Source organism: Neolamprologus brichardi, chromosome 7 (assembly GCF_056152115.1).
Source record: "Neolamprologus brichardi isolate AB-2024 chromosome 7, ASM5615211v1, whole genome shotgun sequence".
Lineage (NCBI taxonomy): Eukaryota > Metazoa > Chordata > Actinopteri > Cichliformes > Cichlidae > Neolamprologus > Neolamprologus brichardi.
Window position 1 is genome coordinate 56,000,856 of NC_142110.1, and position 25,186 is coordinate 56,026,041.

The 25,186-nt window shown below is 38.9% G+C and overlaps 3 protein-coding genes and 1 long non-coding RNA gene across 9 annotated transcripts; 2 read left to right on the plus strand and 2 right to left on the minus strand.

Moving 5' to 3' along the window:
* Window positions 1–1,363: 1,363 nt before the first annotated feature.
* Window positions 1,364–2,698, minus strand: LOC148102235 (uncharacterized). The gene is made up of 3 exons (XR_015719367.1): window positions 2,488–2,698; window positions 2,256–2,319; window positions 1,364–1,859 (listed from the first exon to the last, which is right to left on the minus strand). It is a non-coding gene; the product is annotated as an uncharacterized LOC148102235 (long non-coding RNA).
* A 3,428-nt stretch (window positions 2,699–6,126) lies between these two features.
* enoph1 (enolase-phosphatase 1) lies at window positions 6,127–10,432 on the plus strand. Its single transcript, XM_006804732.2, has 6 exons — window positions 6,127–6,468; window positions 7,948–8,049; window positions 8,346–8,548; window positions 8,727–8,859; window positions 9,076–9,199; window positions 9,510–10,432. Exons 1-6 carry the CDS (start codon window positions 6,385–6,387, stop codon window positions 9,647–9,649), a joined length of 786 nt encoding a protein of 261 aa, XP_006804795.1. The 5' UTR covers window positions 6,127–6,384; the 3' UTR covers window positions 9,650–10,432.
* Window positions 10,433–11,123: 691 nt separating this feature from the next.
* On the plus strand, window positions 11,124–22,086 carry hnrnpd (heterogeneous nuclear ribonucleoprotein D). Of its 5 annotated transcripts, XR_004844093.2 has the most exons (9): window positions 11,124–11,664; window positions 13,095–13,263; window positions 13,617–13,778; window positions 13,887–14,018; window positions 19,554–19,650; window positions 20,018–20,173; window positions 20,257–20,350; window positions 20,699–20,800; window positions 21,602–22,086. XR_004844093.2 is itself a non-coding variant. In XM_006804729.3 (8 exons), the coding sequence occupies exons 1-7, from the start codon at window positions 11,498–11,500 to the stop codon at window positions 20,322–20,324; spliced, it is 951 nt and encodes a 316-aa protein (XP_006804792.2). In that variant the 5' UTR covers window positions 11,124–11,497; the 3' UTR covers window positions 20,325–20,350; window positions 20,699–22,086. The 5 variants fall into 5 exon arrangements, 3 of the variants coding, with proteins under 3 accessions (XP_006804792.2, XP_006804793.2, XP_087700037.1); XR_437453.3 differs by having other exon boundaries at window positions 20,257–20,800; XM_006804729.3 differs by having other exon boundaries at window positions 20,699–22,086.
* si:ch73-234b20.5 (vesicle-associated membrane protein 8) lies at window positions 21,917–25,169 on the minus strand. 2 transcript variants are annotated; one of them, XM_006804731.3, is made up of 4 exons: window positions 25,065–25,169; window positions 24,635–24,716; window positions 24,084–24,254; window positions 21,917–22,494 (listed from the first exon to the last, which is right to left on the minus strand). In XM_006804731.3, the coding sequence occupies exons 2-4, from the start codon at window positions 24,635–24,637 to the stop codon at window positions 22,357–22,359; spliced, it is 312 nt and encodes a 103-aa protein (XP_006804794.1). In that variant the 5' UTR covers window positions 24,638–24,716; window positions 25,065–25,169; the 3' UTR covers window positions 21,917–22,356. The 2 variants fall into 2 exon arrangements, with proteins under 2 accessions (XP_006804794.1, XP_035769746.1); XM_035913853.2 differs by having other exon boundaries at window positions 24,635–24,674; window positions 25,065–25,168.
* Between the last annotated feature and the right edge of the window lie 17 nt (window positions 25,170–25,186).

Here is a 25,186-nt window from a genome sequence, read left to right on the forward strand (position 1 = left end):
TACATTCTCCATTTGTCACAGCAGGGTAGCCAGTACAATAGGCTGGAATGCAGACAGAGGTGGAGGCTGAGTGATTTTTCCCAAAACTGAATATTTATTTATAAAAATAAATAAAAATTAAAACGACAAAATATAGCTATATGTGATTCTAGTGATGTCAATTATGGTACAGCACAGGAAGGGAATCAGGATACAAGGTGCTGGGGTCAGAGGCTCTGTAACAGAGGCAGGTATCAGGTGGGCTTCAGGAGGTAAGACAAGTAAACAGGTGGAAACAAGTTTCTGCCTTACTTGTGAGCAGGTCGGAGGAAGCGTGGGGGGAAACTGCCAGCGGGTTCGGGGTGAGTGTCCGTTTGGCTGTGATCCAGAGAGTCCAGAGTTCCACAGTGTTCCAAGACCAGAGGTGACAGCAGGGGGGCGGGGGGGGCAGGCAGGTGGAGCAGGTTATCTGAATGACGGAGTGACCAGCAATGAAAAGGTAGGTGAGGAACTGCACAGATGAGTGAATGGTCTGAGAGGTACTTTGACACAAGAAACGATAAGTTAACGCAACAAGAATGAATAACGTTAAGTACGCAAATTGAAGGCCCAGCACTAACTAATGTTAGAAGACATTCTGGTGAAGACTCACTGAGAGCGCTGGTCTTAAATACCGCCAGCTGAATTGCCAACAGGTGTGGAGAATAGTTGGGCTAATATGGCTCCACATGGGGGTGGATACCTAGAGCTGCTGGAGAAACACTGCAACTCACCCAGACATGACACCATTTTTATTTTTCCCCCTTCCCTGACTGACATAAAACAAAAACCTCATATGAACAATTTGAAAGTCTGCTAAAACATATTCAGACATAAGACCATTAGTACACTGTAAAATCGAATTAGTTCCCAGAACTCAAAAAAATTGAGGAAACTCATTGCCTCAAAAAAATTGAGTAAAGCTTAGCTAAAAATGACTAAATTAGGATAACTTATTTATTTTGAGTACTCTGTACAAGCTCATTTGTTCCCAGAACTCAAGAAAATTGGATCAGGTTTACGTAAGATGACCAAGTTAGGGCAACTTACTCATTTTGAGTACACTGTACAGCCTTGTTAGTTCCCAGAACTCCAAAAAATTAAGGAAACTCGTTGCCTCAAAAAACTAAGTAAAGCTTACTTAAGATGACTGTTAGGACAACAGCCATCATTGCAAGTCTGCAGTATTAAGAATAACTTGATATTTCTGACTGTACAATACTAATTGTTTACTTACTGACAAACATTTCAAGTTCAACTAAATGAAAAAACAATTTGTGGTAACCTGAATATGATTAAAAATAATTAACAACACTTTTTGTAATGATGTTAAAATCAGCCCAACTTTTATTTTCAAACACAACAAAGTTTAACAGCCAACATACTGGACACTGTTCTGCTGAACAACAAACAATTATATTGCCATCACTGTTATAATCTCACAATGAAACAAAGTCTCAGATGTAATTATTCTGAAAATAAGTTTAGGCCTACCACAAGTTTGTTTTGTACTTACATTACTTATATAATCAAAATAAAATATTTGTTGTTCTGTCACAAGTGCAGTCTCTAATTTAAACAACACATTTGTTTTTCATTCCAACACAGGAGCTGGAATGTTGTAATGTTTTAAGGATGGCTTGTTTCCAGTCCAGGCATTACTGCCTGAATGACTGTCATGGATCGAGGTGATCCAAATGTAGGTGCAGAAGAAAGTCTTTAACTTCCCTTAAGTACAGTGGCAGTGGATGTGGGTTGGAGATGCAATGAGCTTGAACCTGCAGGCGACCATCTTCACTGACCACACCATCTGTGACGGAGGACTCATCTCTCCTGGTGTCCTGCAAGCAAACAATCATATTTTTTGGAAAATGAACTGAATTGCTTTTTTAAAACATTTTTTTCTGGATTTGGTATAAACAGACTCCAATTTACACAATCTCAGGCTCCCTCCCCAACAGAGAGGTGACATTCAATATCCCACTGTCAGTCTGGATAGCTGTGACCACCACTCAACACACAATAATGTTATGAAAGCATCATTTTAAAAAGGGCTATGCAAACATGGCCAATAACTTTGATTCTAATGATGTGCAAAATGATTTGGGCACAAAGCAAATTTTGCTGTTAGAAAACTTGCAGACTTCACTATATACAGTGTAGACCCTCTAAACTAAGTTTGGGGGATGTGATCTTTCAAGAAATGCAGACCAAACTGTTGTTGTTTGTTTACTTACACAGCATGTCTTGTAGAATTAACTGGAGTCAACAGCAACAGCATAGTGCAGTCATATCTCAAGTCTAATAACAGAAGGCAGGAAAAGATCAGTAAAGAAACAACTTCCCCAAACCAAAGCACAAATAAAACAATAAGTAAAACAGGCTGATCTGAAGTATGATTAAAGTTCAGCCTGATTAATATAAATGTCACTGACAGTTGCTAATATATTGGAAAACCAAAATACTTACCACTGAGTTGATGTCTTTCTGTCCAACAACAGGAGTGCTGGTCCCGAGCCTCAAAGACAGTAAGAAGCAAGCAGAGGGAGAAAAAGCAGAACATTTTTCAGAAACTGATTTGATCCTTAATGGCTGTGCAATTATTGTAACATAGAGTTTGCTTATGTTGTTAAATAAAGGCTAGATTTGACATTAATAGATGCCACAGATGTTCAAAAGCTGCCACAAAGCATGGACGTCTCTGAAAACGTTGGAGCATTTTTGCAAATATGTGATGTCTTGATAAATTGAGCATATATTTGAACTTTACACATCTACATTGTCACCTGAAAATATCTTAAAAGTTTATTTTGTGACCCAGAAAAAGTAATAAGTTTTTTAGCCGCGCTCCTCTGCCATTGCCCTGCTTACACAGGCTCCAACGCCCTGCAACAAATGCATCCTCCTTTTCCCCAGACTACCCTTTCTGGGTCACAAAATAACATTTTAAGATATTTTCAGGCGAGAATGTAGCTGTGTAATGCTCAAATATCTACTTAATTTATCAAAATATCACATATTTACAAAAGTGCTACCATGTTTTCGGAGAGCTCTGTTATCCACCAGCCCTATAGCTGACCAGGAGGTCAAGGCTCGATAGAGTCCGCGAGCACAGCTAACTCCTGGCGTATTGTTTTCAACCCCCTGCACTCTTTTGCTACTCAGGTTAAACATGATATATATATATATATATATATATATATATATATATATATATATATATATATATATATATATATATAATTAGTTAATTAGTTAGTTAGTTAGTTAGTTATAGCTATGGATTGAAAATACCCCCACACCCCACCTCACCCCTAATGGCTGCACCTCCCGAAGAATTTCGTCTGGGCTCTTATTTCACTTTTTTATTTCAAACAATCAACAGAAAATTTCACAGACATAGTTTTATGTAAGGGTTTTAAGACTGTGGTGTTATTCTTAAGTAACATGAGCCCAGAGGCAGCAGCAACACTAGGCTAACACTAACTAGCTAGCAAGATTATAAACCTGGTGCTAAAAGAGAAGCCACAAAATCAGTTTGAATAAGAGTAAACATTTACTCACCAAGTCAGTGTATCAGGTAAAGATTCACAGCAATGAAAACAAAAATATCTTGAGCTGACCTTTTCCAGGTTTGCTCAACATATTCCATAACAAATGCTGGCACCATGAACATGCGGACTGATCCAAGAGGGCGGAGGACGGTAGTGATGGGGGCATTTTTCTCTAAGTTAAGACAACTCCAATAAATTGAGTTTATCAGCATTTTTGCATAAAACGTACTGGTAACTTATTTAAATCGAGTTCTGATAACAAATTGATAAAAACTGAGTTCAGCCTATTTAATATTTTTAATTAAACACAATATTACATTTTACAGTGTAGCTCAATGTCTGGATCCAAAACATTCCAGTTCTGTTGATGGTTGCGGACAAAAACCCCTTGTTCCAAGTGTTCTGCAGTTCCACTTCAAGGTTACACTAAACAGTCTTTCAGTGCTCCTCTGTTTTCTTGCAATTTCTTGTCTGAACTCAAGTAGCTCAACTGTAGCTCAAGACCAGTGAGTAAATGAGGCCAAACAAAATGGCAACTGGATTTGCAATGTTACCAAGGTCATGGAGCACTTCAACACTTTCAATGATTAGCCCAACATTTTCAAGTTTGTCTGTGGGTTCTGGACCTGGTGCATTCCCTAATGGTTGTTCTCAAAATAAAAAGAAATTAATCTTTAGCCAGAACACAAACCTGCAAAAACATTCTCTTTGCTTCCACAAAGCAAATTTGTGGAAAGCAGAGGCCACTAAACTTATCATGTTCTCCTTTATGAGGGTTTCTGTGTCGTCACTGAGATAAACAATTAGCACCTTCAGTACACAAGCTCTTTTAGTTTAAATGGCATCTTACTGCCGCAAAGAAGAGGGCGATGTGTAAGATTATTGTTGTATTGTGCAGTAAACAACACTAGTAAAAAAAAAAAAAAAAACTACAGTAAAAAACACAAAAAGTAATCACTGAAAAGTCCACATTACCCAAAACTTTAAATAGTTTCTGCAGCTGAAAGTATCACTTTAAACAGTTTAAATCTTAGGTTTAGGGAGATTTTTCCAAATCTACTTACTTTGTAAAAAAAAAAATCTTGTGAGAAAAGGTTATTATAGAAAGAATAACAGGAAGAAACACCAAAAGTTATATCACCCAAAAATAACCCACACAGAATTCTAGCTGCTGCATGAATTTGGATGTCAGTAGGACAGTGGTGATGCAGGCAAACTCTGCTTCCACCTGCAAACATTTAAGAATTACAGTAAAATGTGAAAAAGGTGTTTGGTGGACCACAACAATATGATGTAGGAAAATAATAACAACAATGAAATCCATGAAATGCATTTTTATTTCCTGATTCATTTTAGTTTAAACAATGTGAAATAATCAGAAGTGGCAGTGGTGCTCTTTCTTAACTGCAAATCCAATTTGAAAATTGCAATTTGTCTTTAATCACCCTGCCAGAAATCTACTGATCTCTGCAATGTCTGATCAACATGTGATCCAAAGGTAACTTTGGAGTGCATTCCAAGCTTTAAAGGTGCATGGAAAATTTAAACATGTGCATGGATAAGGGTGTCTGTGGCCAAAGTGGCCGTGGTTTAACCTGCAGTGCTTCAATAACTGAGATCTTGTAGTCTCTTGTGCTGCACACTCTTTACACTTCCACATACATGTTAGTGAAATTGAAACAAATCAAAAAGACACTACATCATATATTACTTATTACTTAAAATATCCTCACAGAAAGTGTAAAGATACACTCTGACCCTTCATCATGATCTTGAAGATGAATACTTCTAAACATTTAATGGTGATGGAATTTTACTTACACTTGTAAGTATCACCAATACATTGAATTGTTCCTGTCCAGCCTTTAAGTTTGGAGATGCTTTTCAAAAACGAGATGTGCTGTAATAACATATTAACCAAACTTGTGGTTATAAAATAGAACATGTACAACAAGCCCTATTTTAGTTTTACAGTACTAACTACAATAAAACATTACAATAATAGCTGATTCATTACATGTCAAACTCAAGACCACCATCATAGTATTTATTTATAAGACTGGTGAAAGTGTATATGAGTTGAAAAGTTTCATAGAGACTTAAAATCAGCTCATCAGCTCTGTGCAGACTTATTCACCTTTTTTCACTCATGTTTGGTTTAGCCCTTTTATAGCCCTGTAATTTTTTATCTTGAAAGGGGCTATACAAATAAAAATGTACTTTACTTACTTGGCTAATTAGATATTTGTGTTAATGATCAGTTAACAGGTGTACCTTATACTGCTACCTCTGCATTACAGTGTTGCACTGGCATAGTTTCAGTATTGCTGTTGTAGGAAAAATAAAACACTTTCATACACTTTCGCACATTTCTTTATACTGACATAAATGTTAACCAATAAATAATACCAAATGCAAAACATGATTTCATTTAATAAAATGGCACAGACAACTAAACTGAGTGCTGGAATATCGATTTTTAATAACGTTTTAAACAAATAAACAAATTCTTATTGTTGTTTTACTTGTTGTTCATTATTAAGGTACCGCCGCCTACTGGCGTGGAGTCTGAACTGATGAAGCTGGCCATGTGTGCATATTACTGCCCTGTGTGTTAGCTGTGAAGTGATTGCTAGTTAGTGGCTTACCACCAGATAAATCTGTTAGCGCGTGCATAATCTGTAGTCTGCTTAATCTGTTAGTCTTGTAAAAACAGCGAGGACCGGGTACAGCCTGGTTCTTCCACCGCGGTGCTGCTAATTAGTAAGCTAACGTCAGCTAACAAGAGCCGTTGCAGACTCACCCAGTAAAAATGGCCACTGTTTCTATTCCTGCCTGCAGTAGTGCCCTGCTGCTCGACATTGAAGGCACCACCACACCGATTACATTTGTGAAGGTAAGCAGCGTGAAATGCAAACGAAGTCTGCACGGTTGTGCGGCTATGCTAACAGCTGCCTGTCACCGGTAGCACACATCTAAACCAACAAAACTTCACAGTGTATCTCTATCTCCTGAATATAATGCAATTTTATTGATTTGCTTCTACAACTGTCTGCTTTTGTCCTTTTATTGTTTCGTCCATATTTGCTTTATATAACCAGAAATACCGTTTGACAACGAACACACCTAACGCTGCGTTCATGTCACACAAGAAGTGTTGTAATTAGCAGTTTCATGTAATGTGTTTACTTTTATGGAAGCCTCTTTGCTTTGTGTCTTAGAATACGGAAGTGCGTTAGAAATAGACATGGACATATGAAGTCAGGCCGTTTTTCTAATTACTGTTTAGCGTCACGAAGTATGCAGCTGTTGGAAGTCAGTGATGTAGAGGTCAATTCCCGCTCTAGATCATTCCACACGGCGTGAAGAAACATGACAGTTTATTATGGTTCAGCGGTGGCAGTGTGTTGGCAGTCAGTGGGGCAGGTATGGACAGTCCGTCTACCTGCAGACGGTCCACACCGTCTGTCCACTGTCCATACACTATCTGTGTGTTGTCAAATGGAGGTAGTGTCCAAAGTATGTACCAGTCCGTGTGCTACTCTTGCTTGTGCTGTTGTTGGGCCTTCAGCATGAAGTTAAGACCAAATGTTAAAACCAGTATAAAGTGTCCTCTGTATTTGACTTATTTTTTTTCTTCTTCACTTAAATCTTTGTGTTTTCACACATCTCCCATGCCTGGTGAAGTCTCCTGTTGCTCCTGACCATGTTCTGACCCACTGGTTTACCAGTCACCATTCACAATGCTCATCAACATTGAGCTACACATTGTTGGGTTTTTCAAGAACTACATTGAACCACATTTGCGTAGGTTAAAGAAACTCCTCTCTGGGTAGGCAAATGTCTGTGCGAACAGACACAACAGCTGTACCATAAATGAAGGAAAAGGCTTTTAAAACAAGAATCAATAAACATTGTTCTGTTGGTATTTTCCAACTAGAGAGACTGAATTAGAGCCTAACCGATTAAGATGTCTAGGAACAACATGGTGATTTAACAATCCCATTTTCAAGTTCATCGGCTTTCCAACACGGGAAACAATCATATTTCTCTAACGTTTTTTGTATGTTGTTATTCATTTACTCATGTATGGTGCCTGACTGCTCAGATCAGCTGGTTGTTGTTTGTTGCATTGTAAGTCTTTGTAAGGCCCCCTGGTGGACAAACTATGGACATCAACTCTGGTTGAAGGATGTTTCTCCCATCTCTTCTGTAGTTTCTGTTATTAAAATTTAAATTTATTCGCTGCTATAAATACAGATTGGCAGATAGGTGATATCGGTCTGCTGACAAAATCATTCAGGCTCTAGTGTGGGTTTTATGTTTTATTTATTTATTTATTTTTGCTGTCACATGTCCATATTTTCATTTCTAGGATATCCTTTTTCCGTACATCAAAGAGCATCTTGAGGATTACCTGTCCACTCACTGGGAAGAAGACGAGTGCAAACAAGATGTTCATCTACTAAAGAAACAGGTAGTTAGCAAACATGTTTTTAAGTGTGATTTCCTACTGGAAGAATGAAATCCAGGCTGTTACTCAGCCTAGCAGGAATGCAGTTTGTTATTTATCAGCAGCCAGTGAACAAAGGAGGGAAAACCTTTATTTTGGGTACTGAAGAATTCTTACATATTCAGCTTCTATCCTTTATTTTCTGAATTGCTTGCCTTTTTTTTTTTTAATGAATATTGTCACACCTGTTTTAATCCACCAAGTAAACCAGGGAACATGCCTTAGTGCTCTTTTAACAAAAAGGCTGACTGTCACGGCAGATTGAAGAGGACATGAAACAGAACCGGGCGTGTCCTGTGCACACTGTGGACCAGACAGTTCACACAGATGAGGAGAAGGCCATTAGGGAAGTAGTAGAAAATGTTCTGTGGCAGATGGCAGCAGACAGGAAGTCCACAGCGCTCAAACAGTTTCAGGGTCACATGTGGAGGGCAGCTTATGCATCTGGGAGAATCAAAGGCGAGTAAGTACACTGATCATTTTCCTCACTTTTAAAATTCATATACGCTTTACTCAGGTTTGGGTCATAATTTGGTTTGTTTGTCAGAAGTAGATTACCCCCCCACCCCACAAAAAACAAAACAAAACAAAAAACATAATAATATGCTGCTTTTTTTTCCCCCATCCCTTTTTAAAATCAGGGTCTATCAGGATGTAGTTCCATCTATCAGAACATGGAGAGCACGTGGCCTGAAAGTCTACATCTACTCTTCTGGAAGCGTGGAGGCACAGAAACTTCTATTTGGATACTCTGTTGAAGGAGATCTTCTAGAAGTTTGTTCCCCTTTCCTACTTTAATGCAAACACAACCTTTGCTTGCACATAGTTTCTATTTTTATTTTATTTAATTTTGTCTATTTATTTTTTTATAACAAGGTAAAATATTTGTATTGGAGGGGCTGTTAATGGCTAAAACAAATTGTAAGCTCTTGTTGTTTTTGTTATTGATATTGTCTAATCTGATGGTTTGATTTTTTTTTTTCTTTTCAGTTATTCGACGGTCACTTTGACACCAGTATAGGGGCTAAAGTGGACGCAAAGAGCTATGAGAGAATTGCAGAGAGGATTGGCTGTCAGCCTGAGGAAATCACATTCCTGACAGACGTCACCCGGGGTAAGTATGTTAGCAATGATAATATTCTCCGTTTGGTCTGGTGTTTGTCTGCTAGTAAGATAACATAAAGACTACTAGGATGAATAGATCGGTGGGACGAAGGCAGTGCTCGGCAAAGTGAGGCTTTGTGAAACACTGAAATGTTCAAAGTAGTCGTTTTGTGTTGAGGTTTTGAATCCGTCTGATGCTCGTCTTCAAAGAGACTCCTATTGGCCACTTTTGTTTATTGTCACGTCTTGATAATAATATTCTGTTAAGGGCAAAAAACAGTGTACTTTCTTTTTTAACGTGACTGCATTTGTCATTGCAGAGGCCAAAGCTGCAGAAGAAGCCGGCATTAATGTTGTGGTGGTGGTCAGGCCTGGAAACATGGAGCTGACAGATGAGGAGAGGGGCCATTATAACCTCATTACCTCCTTTAGCCAACTTCAGCTTACAGGACATGCTTAACAAAGTGCGTAGACGGATGACTTCGTGATGACCTCTCCTCTTTTTTTGCCCCCACCTTTTTTGCAATTCTAGTGTTTTATTGTTTTGAGGTTTTTTTTTTCTTCCACATTGATGGGTGACGAGGGACTGGCGATGCTGCTGGGACTGCTGGCAATCAATGGGGCTGATCATGAAATTCCAGTCTTTAAAGGTGGCTCACTATCCAGTTCTTTCAGGATGCTTTTCTCATCAATAGAAACGGATGCACCACGCATTATAGGAACACAAATGGGACGTCAATGTCATTGGACCATTTGATTGAATGGGAAGCTGTTGCTTTACATTTACAAGCCTGAAGGAAACTGCACATGACATGTGAGACTAGCTTTTTACCTTTTAGATGAACTGTATTTGACTGCCACTCTCCAAATGTATATGCGTGAACTGTATTTCTTAACCATTTTGTAAATGTTCATGTACCATTTTCCTTCCTCTCTACCCAAACAAATGTGTCGCAGACGTATGAAGTCCTGTGCAGTGAGTGAACTGTCTCGTTTTAGAAAGTATAATTACAGTATAGATGCACTCAGCAGAATGAGAGTCTTCATTTGAAACTTTGTTTGAATGTCTTAATTAACCCCCTCACAGGTGAATGGTGTCTATTTAAATGTGCCATACTTATTGTTCATTTGTAATGTTGATCTTGGGAAGTGAAAATACTGAAACATTGCCAGACTTTGTGTGAAACATTGTTGGTATTATTCAGGAAATGGACTTCTAATAAATGCCTTGTCTCCCCCAGAAGCCTGTCGTCTTCTTCTTCAGTCCAAACTGATCTTAAAAAGTGCTTCCAAATTGAACCGTAAGGATCACAAATGGCTAAACCACAAAAAAGAAAGGAAAACAAAAAAACCCTTAAAGGTGCAATTTAAAATTGGTGCTTTGATAAGTAGCTTGTGTCAACATAACACTGGTTCGTCCCAATAGGTAAGTGATTTTAACAAGCGGCAGAAACATGCGTCTTCAGAAAACCTTGAATTTTTGCTCAGGATTACTTAATAAAATGACAAAAGTCTGGCTCCTTGGAAGCAAAATATAAATGAGGGGTGAGACTTTTGCACAGTACTGTAGTCATGACATTAATTAATTAATTTTAGGACTGTTAGATTCTGCATCTTATGATATTCTTTAACATGCTGATGGGTGGGTTGGTTATTTGATTCATCAGTCATGATGAATCTACTTTTTGTCTTTGGTGTATTATTGACCAAAGATTTGTTCAGAGTATAAATTACTAACTGAAAAATGTCTTTTACATAATTCTACTTTAGTATTTTGCTTTTTGGTTTGCTCTGTTCCTTATTTTTTGCCTCAATTATTTCCTCTTTTTCATCTGTATTTTTGCAAACGGCTCTACAAAAAAGAGGAAATTAAGCCCAAAATGTACTATTTGTTACATAAAGAAGGGGGCGCGGTCTAGCGTTCACGTCGGTTTGACAGCCGTTTTTAACCGACGAAGAAGAAATGACGGCGACGAAAACAAAGCGACGCTCATAAGTCACCTCTCAATATTATCGTTGCTTCAACCTATTTTTTTTTTCATACCGAGCGGTGTTTTCTCCAAATTCATACTAACCCCACATTGGATTCACGTAACCCAACCAGTTAGCTTGTTCTAACTAGCGACGGACATTTTATTTAACAGCATATGATATCAAAATATTAGCCAGCGACTAGCCTGTCATCAGTTAGTTGACAGAAGCCAGACAGTTAGCTTAGCTCCAGCAGAGATATCTGACGTAGCTTTGATTTCAGAGCCCTTTAGGGGTGAAGCTTTAGTTTAAGTCTTGTTCCAGAAAAAGCCGAAATATGTCGGATGATTATGAATTAAGCGACGACCCGAATATGATGAGAATGGAGGAGGATGGAGAGGCGAACAGTGACGACCCGATGTCAGCAGCGGGGGACTGTGGCCTTATGGGGGGCGAGGCCGAAGGATCAAGGATCGACGCCAGTAAAAACGAGGAGGATGAAGGGTATGGTGATGATGAAGGGTGGATAGACTCAGGTTCACTGTTGATAATCGAAAAGATGCTGTAGCTGCAGGACCGGTTTTTTGCAGGACCTAGCATTGTTATTGTTGGGTACTACTTTATTCATTAGGAGAGGTGAATATTTAACAAGCATTCATAAACTAAACATTACACTAGAACGATTTCCGAGGTGTTTGAGTGTTACCGGTTTGCTATTTTAAAAGCTTGGGTTTTAAAAGGAAATGTTAGACTAAAGTAAGTGATATTTTCGAATATCATTTACTTTTGAATGTTTGTTATTATTTTCAGTTTTCTGTTTAGAAAAACAGCTTTGCCTGTTGTTCAGAAAATCAAAGTACGGATGCATATACAGAGTATTGGTTTGTTATTGTCCTGTGGTGTGACAGAAAATGATGCAAAGAATAGGGTGAAGTATAGGCAGATTATCCGTTTTAGCGACGCTCAATGGGAGCAGCAAAAAGAAGAAGATTGCATTAGGTTACTATTCATTGATATTGGCTAATAATTAGCAAATGTTTAAGTGTTAGCAATATCAATCAAAAGTGGAGCTAATGGTTCCAAAATTGTATGAAGAGCATACATTACAGTGCAGGATTTTTGTTTCGCTTTTTAGAAAAGGTGGGAAATAAAACCCAAAATAAAGTCACAAGACTTACAAAATATATATATCGCCATCAGCTGTGAGTCACAGTGCCTTTATATCAACCTGGTCACTGAATCCCTTAATTAAAAAGAATTAGAACAGGTTCAATTTAGGGAATATCTTAACATTTTATCACTGCAGTTGTAAACAAAACCATCTTTCTTGATAATAACACTGCACTGGTTGGTTGCAGGTCTACAGTACTTCACTGGTGGATTTATATGCATGGTTTTCCTTGCAATAAAGTGATTGACTGATTCTGATATAGAAAGGGGTTTCGGACTTACACCATTTAAAAATCACCATCACTTTAAAATAACAAAACAATTACCCCGCGTTTTATGATTATAGTTGAATTTACTCAAGAATAAATACATTTCTCTTTATCAAATGGTCACAAACAACAGAAAGATGTTAACAGGCTTCTGTTAAGAAAGGGAACAGATTCTTTGCCCTATTTTAATATGGACAAAACATGTTTATATGTGAAGGCCCATTTTGAGCTAGGAAAAACCCTTTTATGTGTTCACATTTTGGTTGCACATAAAAGATGAAATCAGGTCCTCATTAGTCACCTAATGAATGGAGGATCTGCTGTGTTTGATGAATTGATGACAAATTACTTACTAAGCAAGTTACATAGATTACTTGTAGCAAATGAGGGGACCTTTGAGCAGCCCAGCTGTTTAAAGAAGCTTGCATAGATATCTTATAAAGTAGTCTCAACACATAGACACCACCTGCTTATTTTTGTGTGATTTGTCAACAGGAAGATGTTTGTTGGAGGCCTCAGCTGGGACACGACTAAGAAGGACCTGAAAGATTACTTTTCAAAGTTTGGGGAAGTGGTAGACTGCACGTTAAAGCTGGACCCCATGACTGGACGGTCAAGGGGTTTTGGGTTTGTGCTCTTCAAAGAACCTGAAAGTGTTGATAAGGTATTATCCTGTTCACATAAGTGGATGTGTGTGGTTTTTTTAAATTACCAGTGAATTTGCTTTTCTAACAGACATGAACTTGCTGTGATTGTGCAGTTTCATGTCTGTGTGGGTGGGGTTTTTTTCAGTTTTATTTAATTATTAGCAGAAAATTTTCATTTTTGGCCTTTTTTTGTCATATAGACTTAAATTAGAGTGAATGTAACTATACTACTGCGCGGTTTATGAATAAAACCTATAAAGTTTGATGTCAATGATACCCAAACAATCAAACATCCGTTCCGCTAAATCAAGATGAAAGATGAAATATTCACGTATGTAAATTTTTGTCAATGGTCTATATTGCTTTACAGGTTGCCTCACAGAAAGAACATAAACTTAATGGGAAGGTGATCGACCCCAAAAAAGCCAAGGCCATGAAGAGCAAGGAGCCAGTAAAGAAGATCTTTGTTGGTGGCCTCTCTCCTGACACTCCTGAAGAGAAAGTCAGAGAGTATTTTGGTGCCTTCGGAGAGGTGAGTGACTTATGAAAATTAGATTTTGTTTGATCTTTTTCCCCACTTGTTCTGTGTGGCTCTGCAGGGCTCCTATTTGCCCAGTAAATTGTGTCTTAATGTGAACAGGTGGAGTCCGTTGAGCTTCCCATGGAGAACAAAACAAACAAAAGGAGAGGCTTCTGTTTCATCACATTCAAGGAGGAGGAGCCAGTAAAGAAGATCATGGAGAAAAAGTACCACAATATTGGATTAAGCAAGGTACAGTCCTTTTCTTTTAGGTCTTATATTATGTGTTTTTATTTTTCAGAATTTCCCCCCTTTTTATATGTAGAAAAAAGTCTGCGATGCATATGTTGAAAAGCTGTATGTCTTCTCTCACTCAGTCTCTCCCTACCGTTCTGTCTCTACTACAAATAAATAAATGGAACATTAATACATTAATTAAAAAAAAACCCTGTTAGTTTACCTGAACTGAGGCCACTCTCATTGTCTTATCAAAGCAGCCAGACTCCACTTATAAATTTTCTATCACAGAGCAACCTGTTGCTTTACTGCTGCATCAAAAGGTTCGTTTGTGTGACTTTGGTGTTTTAACATGATAATTATGAATCAAGCTAAGGTGTTAAACACCAGAGCCACGACGTGACAGCAACTAAAGCAGCCCTGTTCTTTTCAAATGTAGATAATGTGGCTAACATAATTGTTAGCTTTGACTGTATACACAGATTGTGTGTCAAAGCTCTGGGGGAAAAGAAATGCTGAGGAATGACAGTGACTTTGTGGAATTTTTACAGACAGATTAGTAACCTTTTAAAAAGCACTGTGTGGGTGTTACTTTATATGCTTCAGTGCACTTAAACTCATCTGGCTTTCTGTTAGCATTTACATCTGTTTGCTTCTTTTCTAATCTCTGTACTCATTCAAATTCACAATAACTGTGCACTCATGGGTATATTTTTTGGTTTCTGTTGTCAGACAAGAGAACTACTTTGAAACATTGACTTTAATGTGGTCCATTACTAACGGAGAGCTGTTTACCAAGAGGCTGCTCTCCACCAATGAAATTTCGATTTTTGTAACTGCAGCACTTTGTTGGACAAACTTTGCATTTATATATGTGAAAAAACAAAGATCGTGCAGAGAATTTGGCTGTATTTTAAAGTAAGAGTGGTGTGCAGGGAGAAAGTTGGAAGCTACAGCGTGTCTCATTCTGGTCTGTTTTGACAGCAGTATAGTCTACTAAATGAGCTGGGCTGCTCCTATTGGCTGCTTCTAACTGTCACTCACAGACCCTTTTTTAAAGGGGCAGATGCACAACCAATCCTAATTTGATTTAAAGCTACAGACACTGAAATTGGAACGTAATTGAAATGGATATATAAATATATACAGTGGGGCAAAAAAGTATTTAGTCAGCCACCGATTGTGCAAGTTCCCCCACTTAAAATGATGACAGAGGTCAGTAATTTGCACCAGAGGTACACTTCAACTGTGAGAGACAGAATGTGAAAAAAAAATCCATGAATTTACATGGTAGGATTTGTAAAGAATTTATTCGTAAATCAGGGTGGAAAATAAGTATTTGGTCAATAACAAAAATACAACTCAATACTTTGTAACATAACCTTTGTTGGCAATAACAGAGGTCAAACGTTTACTATAGGTCTTTACCAGGTTTGCACACACAGTAGCTGGTATTTTGGCCCATTCCTCCATGCAGATCTTCTCAAGAGCAGTGATGTTTTGGGGCTGTCGCCGAGCAACACGGACTTTCAACTCCCGCCACAGATTTTCTATGGGGTTGAGGTCTGGAGACTGGCTAGGCCACTCCAGGACTTTCAAATGCTTCTTACGGAGCCACTCCTTTGTTGCCCGGGCGGTGTGTTTTGGATCATTGTCATGTTGGAAGACCCAGCCTCGTTTCATCTTCAAAGTTCTCACTGATGGAAGGAGGTTTTGGCTCAAAATCTCACGATACTTGGCCCCATTCATGCTGTCCTTAACACGGATCAGTCGTCCTGTCCCCTTGGCAGAAAAACAGCCCCATAGCATGATGTTTCCACCCCCATGCTTCACAGTAGGTATGGTGTTCTTGGGATGTAACTCAGTATTCTTCTTCCTCCAAACACGACGAGTTGAGTTTATACCAAAAAGTTCTACTTTGGTTTCATCTGACCACATGACATTCTCCCAATCCTCTGCTGTATCATCCATGTGCTCTCTGGCAAACTTCAGACGGGCCTGGACATGCACTGGCTTCAGCAGCGGAACACGTCTGGCACTGCGGGATTTGATTCCCTGCCGTTGTAGTGTGTTACTGATGGTGACCTTTGTTACTTTGGTCCCAGCTCTCTGCAGGTCATTCACCAGGTCCCCCCGTGTGGTTCTGGGATCTTTGCTCGCCGTTCTCATGATCATTTTGACCCCACGGGATGAGATCTTGCGTGGACCCCCAGATCAAGGGAGATTATCAGTGGTCTTGTATGTCTTCCATTTTCTGATGATTGCTCCCACAGTTGATTTTTTCACACCAAGCTGCTTGCCTATTGTAGATTCACTCTTCCCAGTCTGGTGCAGGTCTACAATTCTTTTCCTGGTGTCCTTCGAAAGCTCTTTGGTCTTGGCCATGGCGGCGTTTGGAGTCTGACTGGTTGAGGCTGTGGACAGGTGTCTTTTATACAGATGATGAGGTCAAACAGGTGCCATTCATATAGGTAACGAGTGGGGGACAGAAAAGCTTCTTACAGAAGACGTTACAGGTCTGTGAGAGCCAGGGATTTTCCTTGTTTGAGGTGACCAAATACTTATTTTCCACCCTGATTTACGAATAAATTCTTTACAAATCCTACCATGTGAATTCATGGATTTTTTTTTTCACATTCTGTCTCTCACAGTAGAAGTGTACCTCTGGTGCAAATTACTGACCTCTGTCATCATTTTAAGTGGGGGAACTTGCACAATCGGTGGCTGACTAAATACTTTTTTGCCCCACTGTATATATATATATATTAGGGGTGCAACGATACACAAAACTCACGGTTTGTTTCGGTTCGGTTCGATACTTTGGTGTCACGGTTCGATATTTTTTCGATACAAAAAAATGTTCATGCCTTTTTAATTTGTCATTTATTAAAATTATAAATATATATTATAACTCAAAAGTATAGTTTTTAAATTTAATGTTGCTGAAACAACAAGGGGATAAAATAATAAATCTATCTGATCGAGAAATCATTGGAAAAGAGAGTTTATTACAGAGAAATAGCTCTTTCCAAAATAAAAGCTATACTATACGCTTCTTCTGGGCTATACTCTCAGCAGCATATTAAACATATCAGGTCCCCATAAGGAGAATCATGTGCTAACGGCTGTCTAAATGACTCGGGTAAAGTTTGTAGCATGTGTGCTTGTTGTTTTTGTCTGCTTCCACTTGTCTTTGCACTAGGATGATGTCGACGTAAATGTGCAGTCATATTCATTGTCTTGCCACTAGTGCTGTCAGCGTTAATCTGAAATGACGTTAACGCCACAACACGGCAAATCTCTGTTAACGAGCTACAGCAGATCGCCCCGTGCGTGGGGCTGGACGGCCAACACGTTAACGAGCTAACTGCACTAACACACTAGTTCCCACCAATGTAATTGAGCATTGCGTGGCACATCCAACATACTGTTTTACTTTTGTCCATGACAGCTTACCTTCAGGATCATACGTCACATGAAAACCAAAATAGTTCCAAACGCCACATCTGAATGAGGGTGTGGGAGGTTCAATTTGCCATGTTGCAAGGAGCTTAACTTCTGTCTCGCTAGCTTGCCCTGCGCTCAGTGAATCTGCGTTCAACTACTCCGCCTAGGCTGCACTGTCGAGCGCAGATCCACTGAGCACTCAACACAGACAGCATTGTCAGAAGAAAAGTTGATAAAATAAATTAAAAATTTTGTATTGTTCGATACATATGCCTACCGAACCGAAAGCATTGTATCAAATGGTTCAATATCGATACGAGTATCGTTGCACCCCTAATATATATATATATATATATACAGTGGGGCAAAAAAGTATTTAGTCAGCCACCGATTGTGCAAGTTCCCCCACTTAAAATGATGACAGAGGTCAGTAATTTGCACCAGAGGTACACTTCAACTGTGAGAGACAGAATGTGAAAAAAAAATCCATGAATTCACATGGTAGGATTTGTAAAGAATTTATTCGTAAATCAGGGTGGAAAATAAGTATTTGGTCACCTCAAACAAGGAAAATCCCTGGCTCTCACAGACCTGTAACGTCTTCTGTAAGAAGCTTTTCTGTCCCCCACTCGTTACCTGTATGAATGGCACCTGTTTGACCTCATCATCTGTATAAAAGACACCTGTCCACAGCCTCAACCAGTCAGACTCCAAACTCCGCCATGGCCAAGACCAAAGAGCTTTCGAAGGACACCAGGAAAAGAATTGTAGACCTGCACCAGACTGGGAAGAGTGAATCTACAATAGGCAAGCAGCTTGGTGTGAAAAAATCAACTGTGGGAGCAATCATCAGAAAATGGAAGACATACAAGACCACTGATAATCTCCCTCGATCTGGGGCTCCACGCAAGATCTCATCCCGTGGGGTCAAAATGATCATGAGAACGGTGAGCAAAGATCCCAGAACCACACGGGGGGACCTGGTGAATGACCTGCAGAGAGCTGGGACCAAAGTAACAAAGGTCACCATCAGTAACACACTACAACGGCAGGGAATCAAATCCCGCAGTGCCAGACGTGTTCCGCTGCTGAAGCCAGTGCATGTCCAGGCCCGTCTGAAGTTTGCCAGAGAGCACATGGATGATACAGCAGAGGATTGGGAGAATGTCATGTGGTCAGATGAAACCAAAGTAGAACTTTTTGGTATAAACTCAACTCGTCGTGTTTGGAGGAAGAAGAATACTGAGTTGCATCCCAAGAACACCATACCTACTGTGAAGCATGGGGGTGGAAACATCATGCTATGGGGCTGTTTTTCTGCCAAGGGGACAGGACGACTGATCCGTGTTAAGGACAGAATGAATGGGGCCAAGTATCGTGAGATTTTGAGCCAAAACCTCCTTCCATCAGTGAGAACTTTGAAGATGAAACGAGGCTGGGTCTTGCAACATGACAATGATCCAAAACACACCCCCCGGGCAACAAAGGAGTGGCTCCGTAAGAAGCATTTGAAAGTCCTGGAGTGGCCTAGCCAGTCTCCAGACCTCAACCCCATAGAAAATCTGTGGCGGGAGTTGAAAGTCCGTGTTGCTCGGCGACAGCCCCAAAACATCACTGCTCTTGAGAAGATCTGCATGGAGGAATGGGCCAAAATACCAGCTACTGTGTGTGCAAACCTGGTAAAGACCTATAGTAAACGTTTGACCTCTGTTATTGCCAACAAAGGTTATGTTACAAAGTATTGAGTTGTATTTTTGTTATTGACCAAATACTTATTTTCCACCCTGATTTACGAATAAATTCTTTACAAATCCTACCATGTGAATTCATGGATTTTTTTTTCACATTCTGTCTCTCACAGTTGAAGTGTACCTCTGGTGCAAATTACTGACCTCTGTCATCATTTTAAGTGGGGGAACTTGCACAATCGGTGGCTGACTAAATACTTTTTTGCCCCACTGTATATATATATATATATATGAAGAGAGAGAGAGATTTATATATATACATATAAAATGTGTAGAAACATGGAAGACTAATGTGATGTGAATTTGTGGTGAATTATGGGACCTTAATTTGACTTAATCTGTTAATTTCTTATAGTGTGAAATAAAAGTGGCGATGTCTAAGGAGCAGTATCAACAGCAGCAGTATTGGGGTGGCAGAGGAGGATATTCATCTAGGTCTCGGGGAAGAGGTGGTGAGTGTAGACTGTTTTGCATAACTTCTTGCAGGTAAAAGATATTTTTAAAGCTTACTTGTACAAACTGTGCAAAAAAGTATTTTCTGTTCTTAAAGATAACAAAGTTTTCTCCTCTGTTAGACTTGTTATGTAAATGTGATGGTAAAACAGTAATTAAAAAACAAACAAACTAAAAACACACACATACAAAATTCTTAACTGATTTAAATTTCTGGGATGTAAATCACAAAATTAGCAATTAAGTCTGCTCTCAATCTAACAGTCTGATTTAATAATAGAAGATGAGGTTTGACTGTTTTGTTTTTAGTTTGAAACACAGGTCAGTTTATGTCAACTTGGTGTCTGTTTTTTGTTTTCATTTCAGGCCCAAATCAAAATTGGAACCAGGGTTATGGCAACTACTGGAATCAAGGCTATGGAAATTATGGCAACTATGGTTACAGTAATCAAGGCTATGGAGGATATGGTGGCTATGATTACTCTGGTTACAACAACTATTATGGCTATGGTGACTACAACAGTGAGTATAGTTTTATGGCCAGTTTTTTTCTACTTTTGAAACAATACAAACGTGTGAAATTCCCACTTTGTTCACATGTGTAGATCAATCTGGTGGTTATGGCAAGTCGCCACGGCGTGGTGGTCACACGAACAGTTACAAGCCGTATTAATAGGGGAAACCCTCCTCTTGAAATAGGTATGTAATAGTACATATATACTTTTTTGCTTTTAAACTTAAAGTAGTTTTATATTTACTTTGATGTTTGGTAACATTATGCATAATTTCCTCCATAAATTTCTTTTTCTCAGCACCCTGAAGTGCTTTACAGTAGTGGTAACATAGAGGCTACGCTCTTGTGGCGATTATTTTAACAGCCGGCTTCTGCTGCCTCTTTTGCATCTTCTCTTTTTTTTTTTAAACTGTAAAGTTAACAGGTAATGTACTGCTACTACAGTAAATGGATGCCAAAGTTAAGGATGTGCAAGGAAACAGAAGGAAGTATGTTGTCTCCTAACTCTGACATACCTTGTTTGTACCTGCCAGCGGAGCTTCCTTGCAGGCCATGAGCTGACTCCCAGATACTCTCAGGGCCCGCTCAATGCGGACCGGGTATGAGAAGCATACGCTCTCGAATGCTGCCATTTGGTATGGTCTTCCAACATCCTGTATCAGCATTTCTAAACTAAACAATATGGGACACGTCCAGCTTTGTCATCTTTCTTTCCATTTTTTAATTTCTTTGCAATTGTTTGTAATGTAAAACGTAAAATATACATATGTAATTGTCATTTTTTACAGGCCCTTACTCCCCCACAAGTAATAATTATAAATCTGAAAAAATAACTTTGTTTTTTAAAGGATACATACAGCTTTCTCTGGACTTTCCAGTTTCTAATGTTAATATATGCATCCCTAATCTTAATTAAAATGCTTGTTTCTTTATTTAGCTCTTGTAGCCAGTAGTCCATGAGCTAAAACCTGGTTCGTATTTGGACTCTACTGTGCTGGGGGATAAAGTGCTTTAATTTGTGTACATGTATTGTTCTGTTTTGTGTTACTCACAGCGATGGAAAAGGCTCCTCCTTTTGTTAATTTTCCTGTAACAAATTTTCCTCTTATAACCTTTGGTAAAATGAGAAGAATCAAAGTGTCACTACATCTCCAGAAAATTTGCATGTAATGCTTTCTTTAATGTGTATTTTTGACCAATCTGAACATTTCTTCCATTTAGTATTTTGGCTTTGACTTCTTCAATTTAATGCACTTCAAGATCTCTAGCTTAACTTTCTAACTTTTTATGTAATATGTTAAAATAATCAGTTTGGTTTTTTTCTTATAGTTTTTTTTATTACATTGGACATTATAAACACAGGGGATTCCTATTGTTTTGCAATCTTACCCTCTTTGTTTGTCTATAGCTGATTTATTGTTGTTTGTTTTTCATAGGTTTCAGAGTGATGAAAGTCTACCGTGCGCTGTTGGAGCGTTGGCCAGAGAGATGATGGTATCCAGCAAAGATTACTTAGCTAGTTGTAAGACAGTAATTGAAGAACACCGAGACCTACAGTACATTTTCTCCTATACCTACTGAGTATTTCATTGTTATGCATTTATTTGGATTGCTGCAACGTTTGATCAGTTTGCTTTCCTCATCCCTTCGTTTTTTGTACTTATGTCCAAATGCTAACTTGTGAACTGCTTCATATATTCCATGACTGAAATGTAACATTGGTTGGAACAAATCACTCACATATTCAGTAATGTGGTAGCAAAGATACAAAATGTGTTATTACAATTTATTATCTTTATCATAGTCATCAATCATATATTAAATATGTTATTACAGAGTTTGACAGTCATAAACATACAATATATATACAGTGTATTGGACATGAAGAAATGCGACAAATAAAAATAAACACTCATTTGAATTTCTGTTCCATTAATAGAGTGGTTTTATGTCACACACGTAAGACTGTTGGAGTGTTAAAGTATTTCAGCTAACTTGATATCACTTCAATCTCTGCTGCCCTCAATTTCTTTTTCACATTATGTTGTCACAAAATAACATAATCAACAATCATTAGCCCTTTAAATTTACATGTCTTTGCTTAAGCTGAAGTGATCACTTGCAAGAGTAATTCAAATGCCGGTAAGCGCCATGTTTGTAGCTTTCAGCCTTGAGTAGGTAAACGTGGAATTTATATAACATTTGTGGCAGCAAGGATGATGAGGATGATGATGATCAGCACAATCACACCGATTACGATCATCATTTTAACATTTTTCCACCAGTATTTTCTGGCCACCCTCGTGGATGTTCTCTGGAATGAGTCAGCCTGAAAAGAAAAAAAACTGCCAAATTAAACCCTGATATTTGAGGAAGCACATGCGTCGTTTAAAGACGAGCAATCTCCAGAAGCCCTATAAAGCATCAACCATTTGCAAGCTTTAGAGATGAACACGAGGGTTTCTGATTGAGTGATTACAAAGTGATGAAGAATGATGAATGGATAATTAAAACATCCATCCATCCATTCGCTTCCGCTTATCCTTTTCAGGGTCGCGGGGGGCGCTGGAGCCTATCCCAGCTGTCATAGGGCGAGAGGCGGGGTACACCCTGGACAGGTCGCCAGTCTGTCGCAGGGCCAACACACAGGGACAGACAACCATTCGCACTCACATTCACTCGCACATTCACACCTAGTGGCAATTTGGATTATCCAATTAACCTATCCCCACAAGCTGCATGTCTTTGGACGGTGGGAGGAAGCCGGACTACCCGGAGGGAACCCACGCAAACACGGGGAGAACATGCAAACTCCACACAGAAAGACCCCGGCCTGATGGTGGAATTGAACTCAGGACCTTCTTGCTGTGCGGCAACAGTGCTAACTGTGCTAACCGCTGTGCCACCGTGCTGCCCTGATAATTAAAACAGGAACCCTAAAATATTAGAACAGGGGTGTCAAACTCAAATACACAGTGGGCCAAAATTCAAAACTGGAACAAAGTCGCGGGCTAACATTAATATTTATTGAAAAAAAATCTTCCTCCAGATATAAGAATGAATCTTTTCTTATGGACTCAAATAAGTTTTGCTGGAAAACTGAATATGGATCAAGCAAAGCTTAATACTAAACAATATATATATTAGCTGTATAATACCAGTAGGCCAGCTCTAATAGTAATTTGGTATGGCTTCGCGGGCCAAATGTAATTAGGCTGCGGGCCAAATTTGGCCCGCGGGCCAGAGTTTGACACCTATGTATTAGAAGAACAAACTGAATCTTTATTGCCCAAGGATGGGTACATGTATTGCAAAGATGTAAATGTGCATGAAATACTGAAATATTAAGTATCTAGTGAGAACAAGTTACCATACATATATAAATAATTGAGATGAAATAGATACTAAACTAAAGGGGTGACAGCAGTAGTGTATAACTGTTTAAACATCCTAGCTAAAAGTAACAATAAAACATTTAAAAGTGGGTGAGCGGTAAAAAAGAAATGTAGATGAATAGCTGAAACAGGTAGCAATGTGTGGGTTATTTTACAAATTTGGTCTGTAAATGAAAGCAAAAGAAAACAAAGGTTTATAGGGGAACTGGAAACTGCTAGGGAAGTTTCCCTAATCAGACAACAAACCATAAAGGTTGGGAAACTGCTTTAGTGTCAAATAAGGCATTTTATTATCACTATATGTATCAGGAGCAGGATTTTCTTTTTAAATCTCAACCCGTGTAGTTACAAACATACCATACTATCCCCAAAAATCATGAAATCACTCCAAGTATCTGAAAGCTTTACCTTATGAACAAAAAGCATAAATATGCTTTGTAGCACAGCTAAACATAACTTCTTCATATATGATAAAAGATAAAATGGCTTCAAGCTTACCCCCCCCCCACAATCAGATACTCACAGACGCCTGCAGGTCATCCGTCTTGCCAATCAGATCATCTAATCTGTCGCCCCTCTCCAACACTTTGTTGATGTTGTCTGTCAGAATAACTTTAACCTCATTTACCTGACCCTGCACTTGGTCAAGCTTAGAGGCCGGAACAGCGGGAGTTGGCTGAGAATGTTGGTCAGCCTGTGAAAAATGGTGTAAATTGATTCACTTTTAGTGCTGCTGGTCCCTTATCCAAACATTTACTACCATGTGTATGCCACTACAGGTCTGCCGGGCAAATGGCGGTGTTACAGTCCCTGTATAAGTTATTTCTAAGAACCAAACCTTACTTCCTGCAACTGTGCTAACAGGAAAAAGTGCTGTCAAGTGTCGGTAAGTTTACCAAGGCTGTGTCACTGCCAGATGAGCACCATTGTCACAAAGTAAATTTTACTTACAAAATTTTGATACGGGATTGTTCAATAATGTCAAGATTGACATCAAGTCACCCTCAGTCATCAATAGAAGAGCAGTATATTAGGCAAAAATGAAGTTATAGTCTAAAAATAGCATCGACTTACCATAGCAACACTGTTTCCTGGTCAAAACAGCAAAACCCAGCTTCGAACAAAAAAAGGAAATCTTCAGACGAGTTCAGTCCAACTAATTTAATAAACAAACATAGAGATCTGTGTTTCGGGTCATACAGCAAAAGCTGGACAAACGTTTCCTGAAGGTTGCACCTCTTCACAGTTACTTATTAACTAACAGCTGCCTCAATCAAAGTCTCACTGTTTTACCAGAACAAGTCGCCATCACCAGAGAGAACTAAATTTAGTCGAACATGAACATGCAGTACTTTCATTTCCTGCTTTTGAGGAACTAGGCTGCTATATGATCACTACATAAGAGCAAAAACAGCCACCCTGTTTAGTTATTACAGACAAAGAAGATTGAAGTTAAGCTGGTAAATAAGTGTCTACTGGTTTTAGTTCTGTGTGGTTTACATACCATCAGCTGTCAGAGTGGTAAATGCAGGCCAGTGTTGAGCTGATATGTCTGGGCAAAGTACTCTGTGTTTGCGGCAGAGGGATATTTGCAAGGCAATAAAGGGGTGTATTCACTCGGTTGCT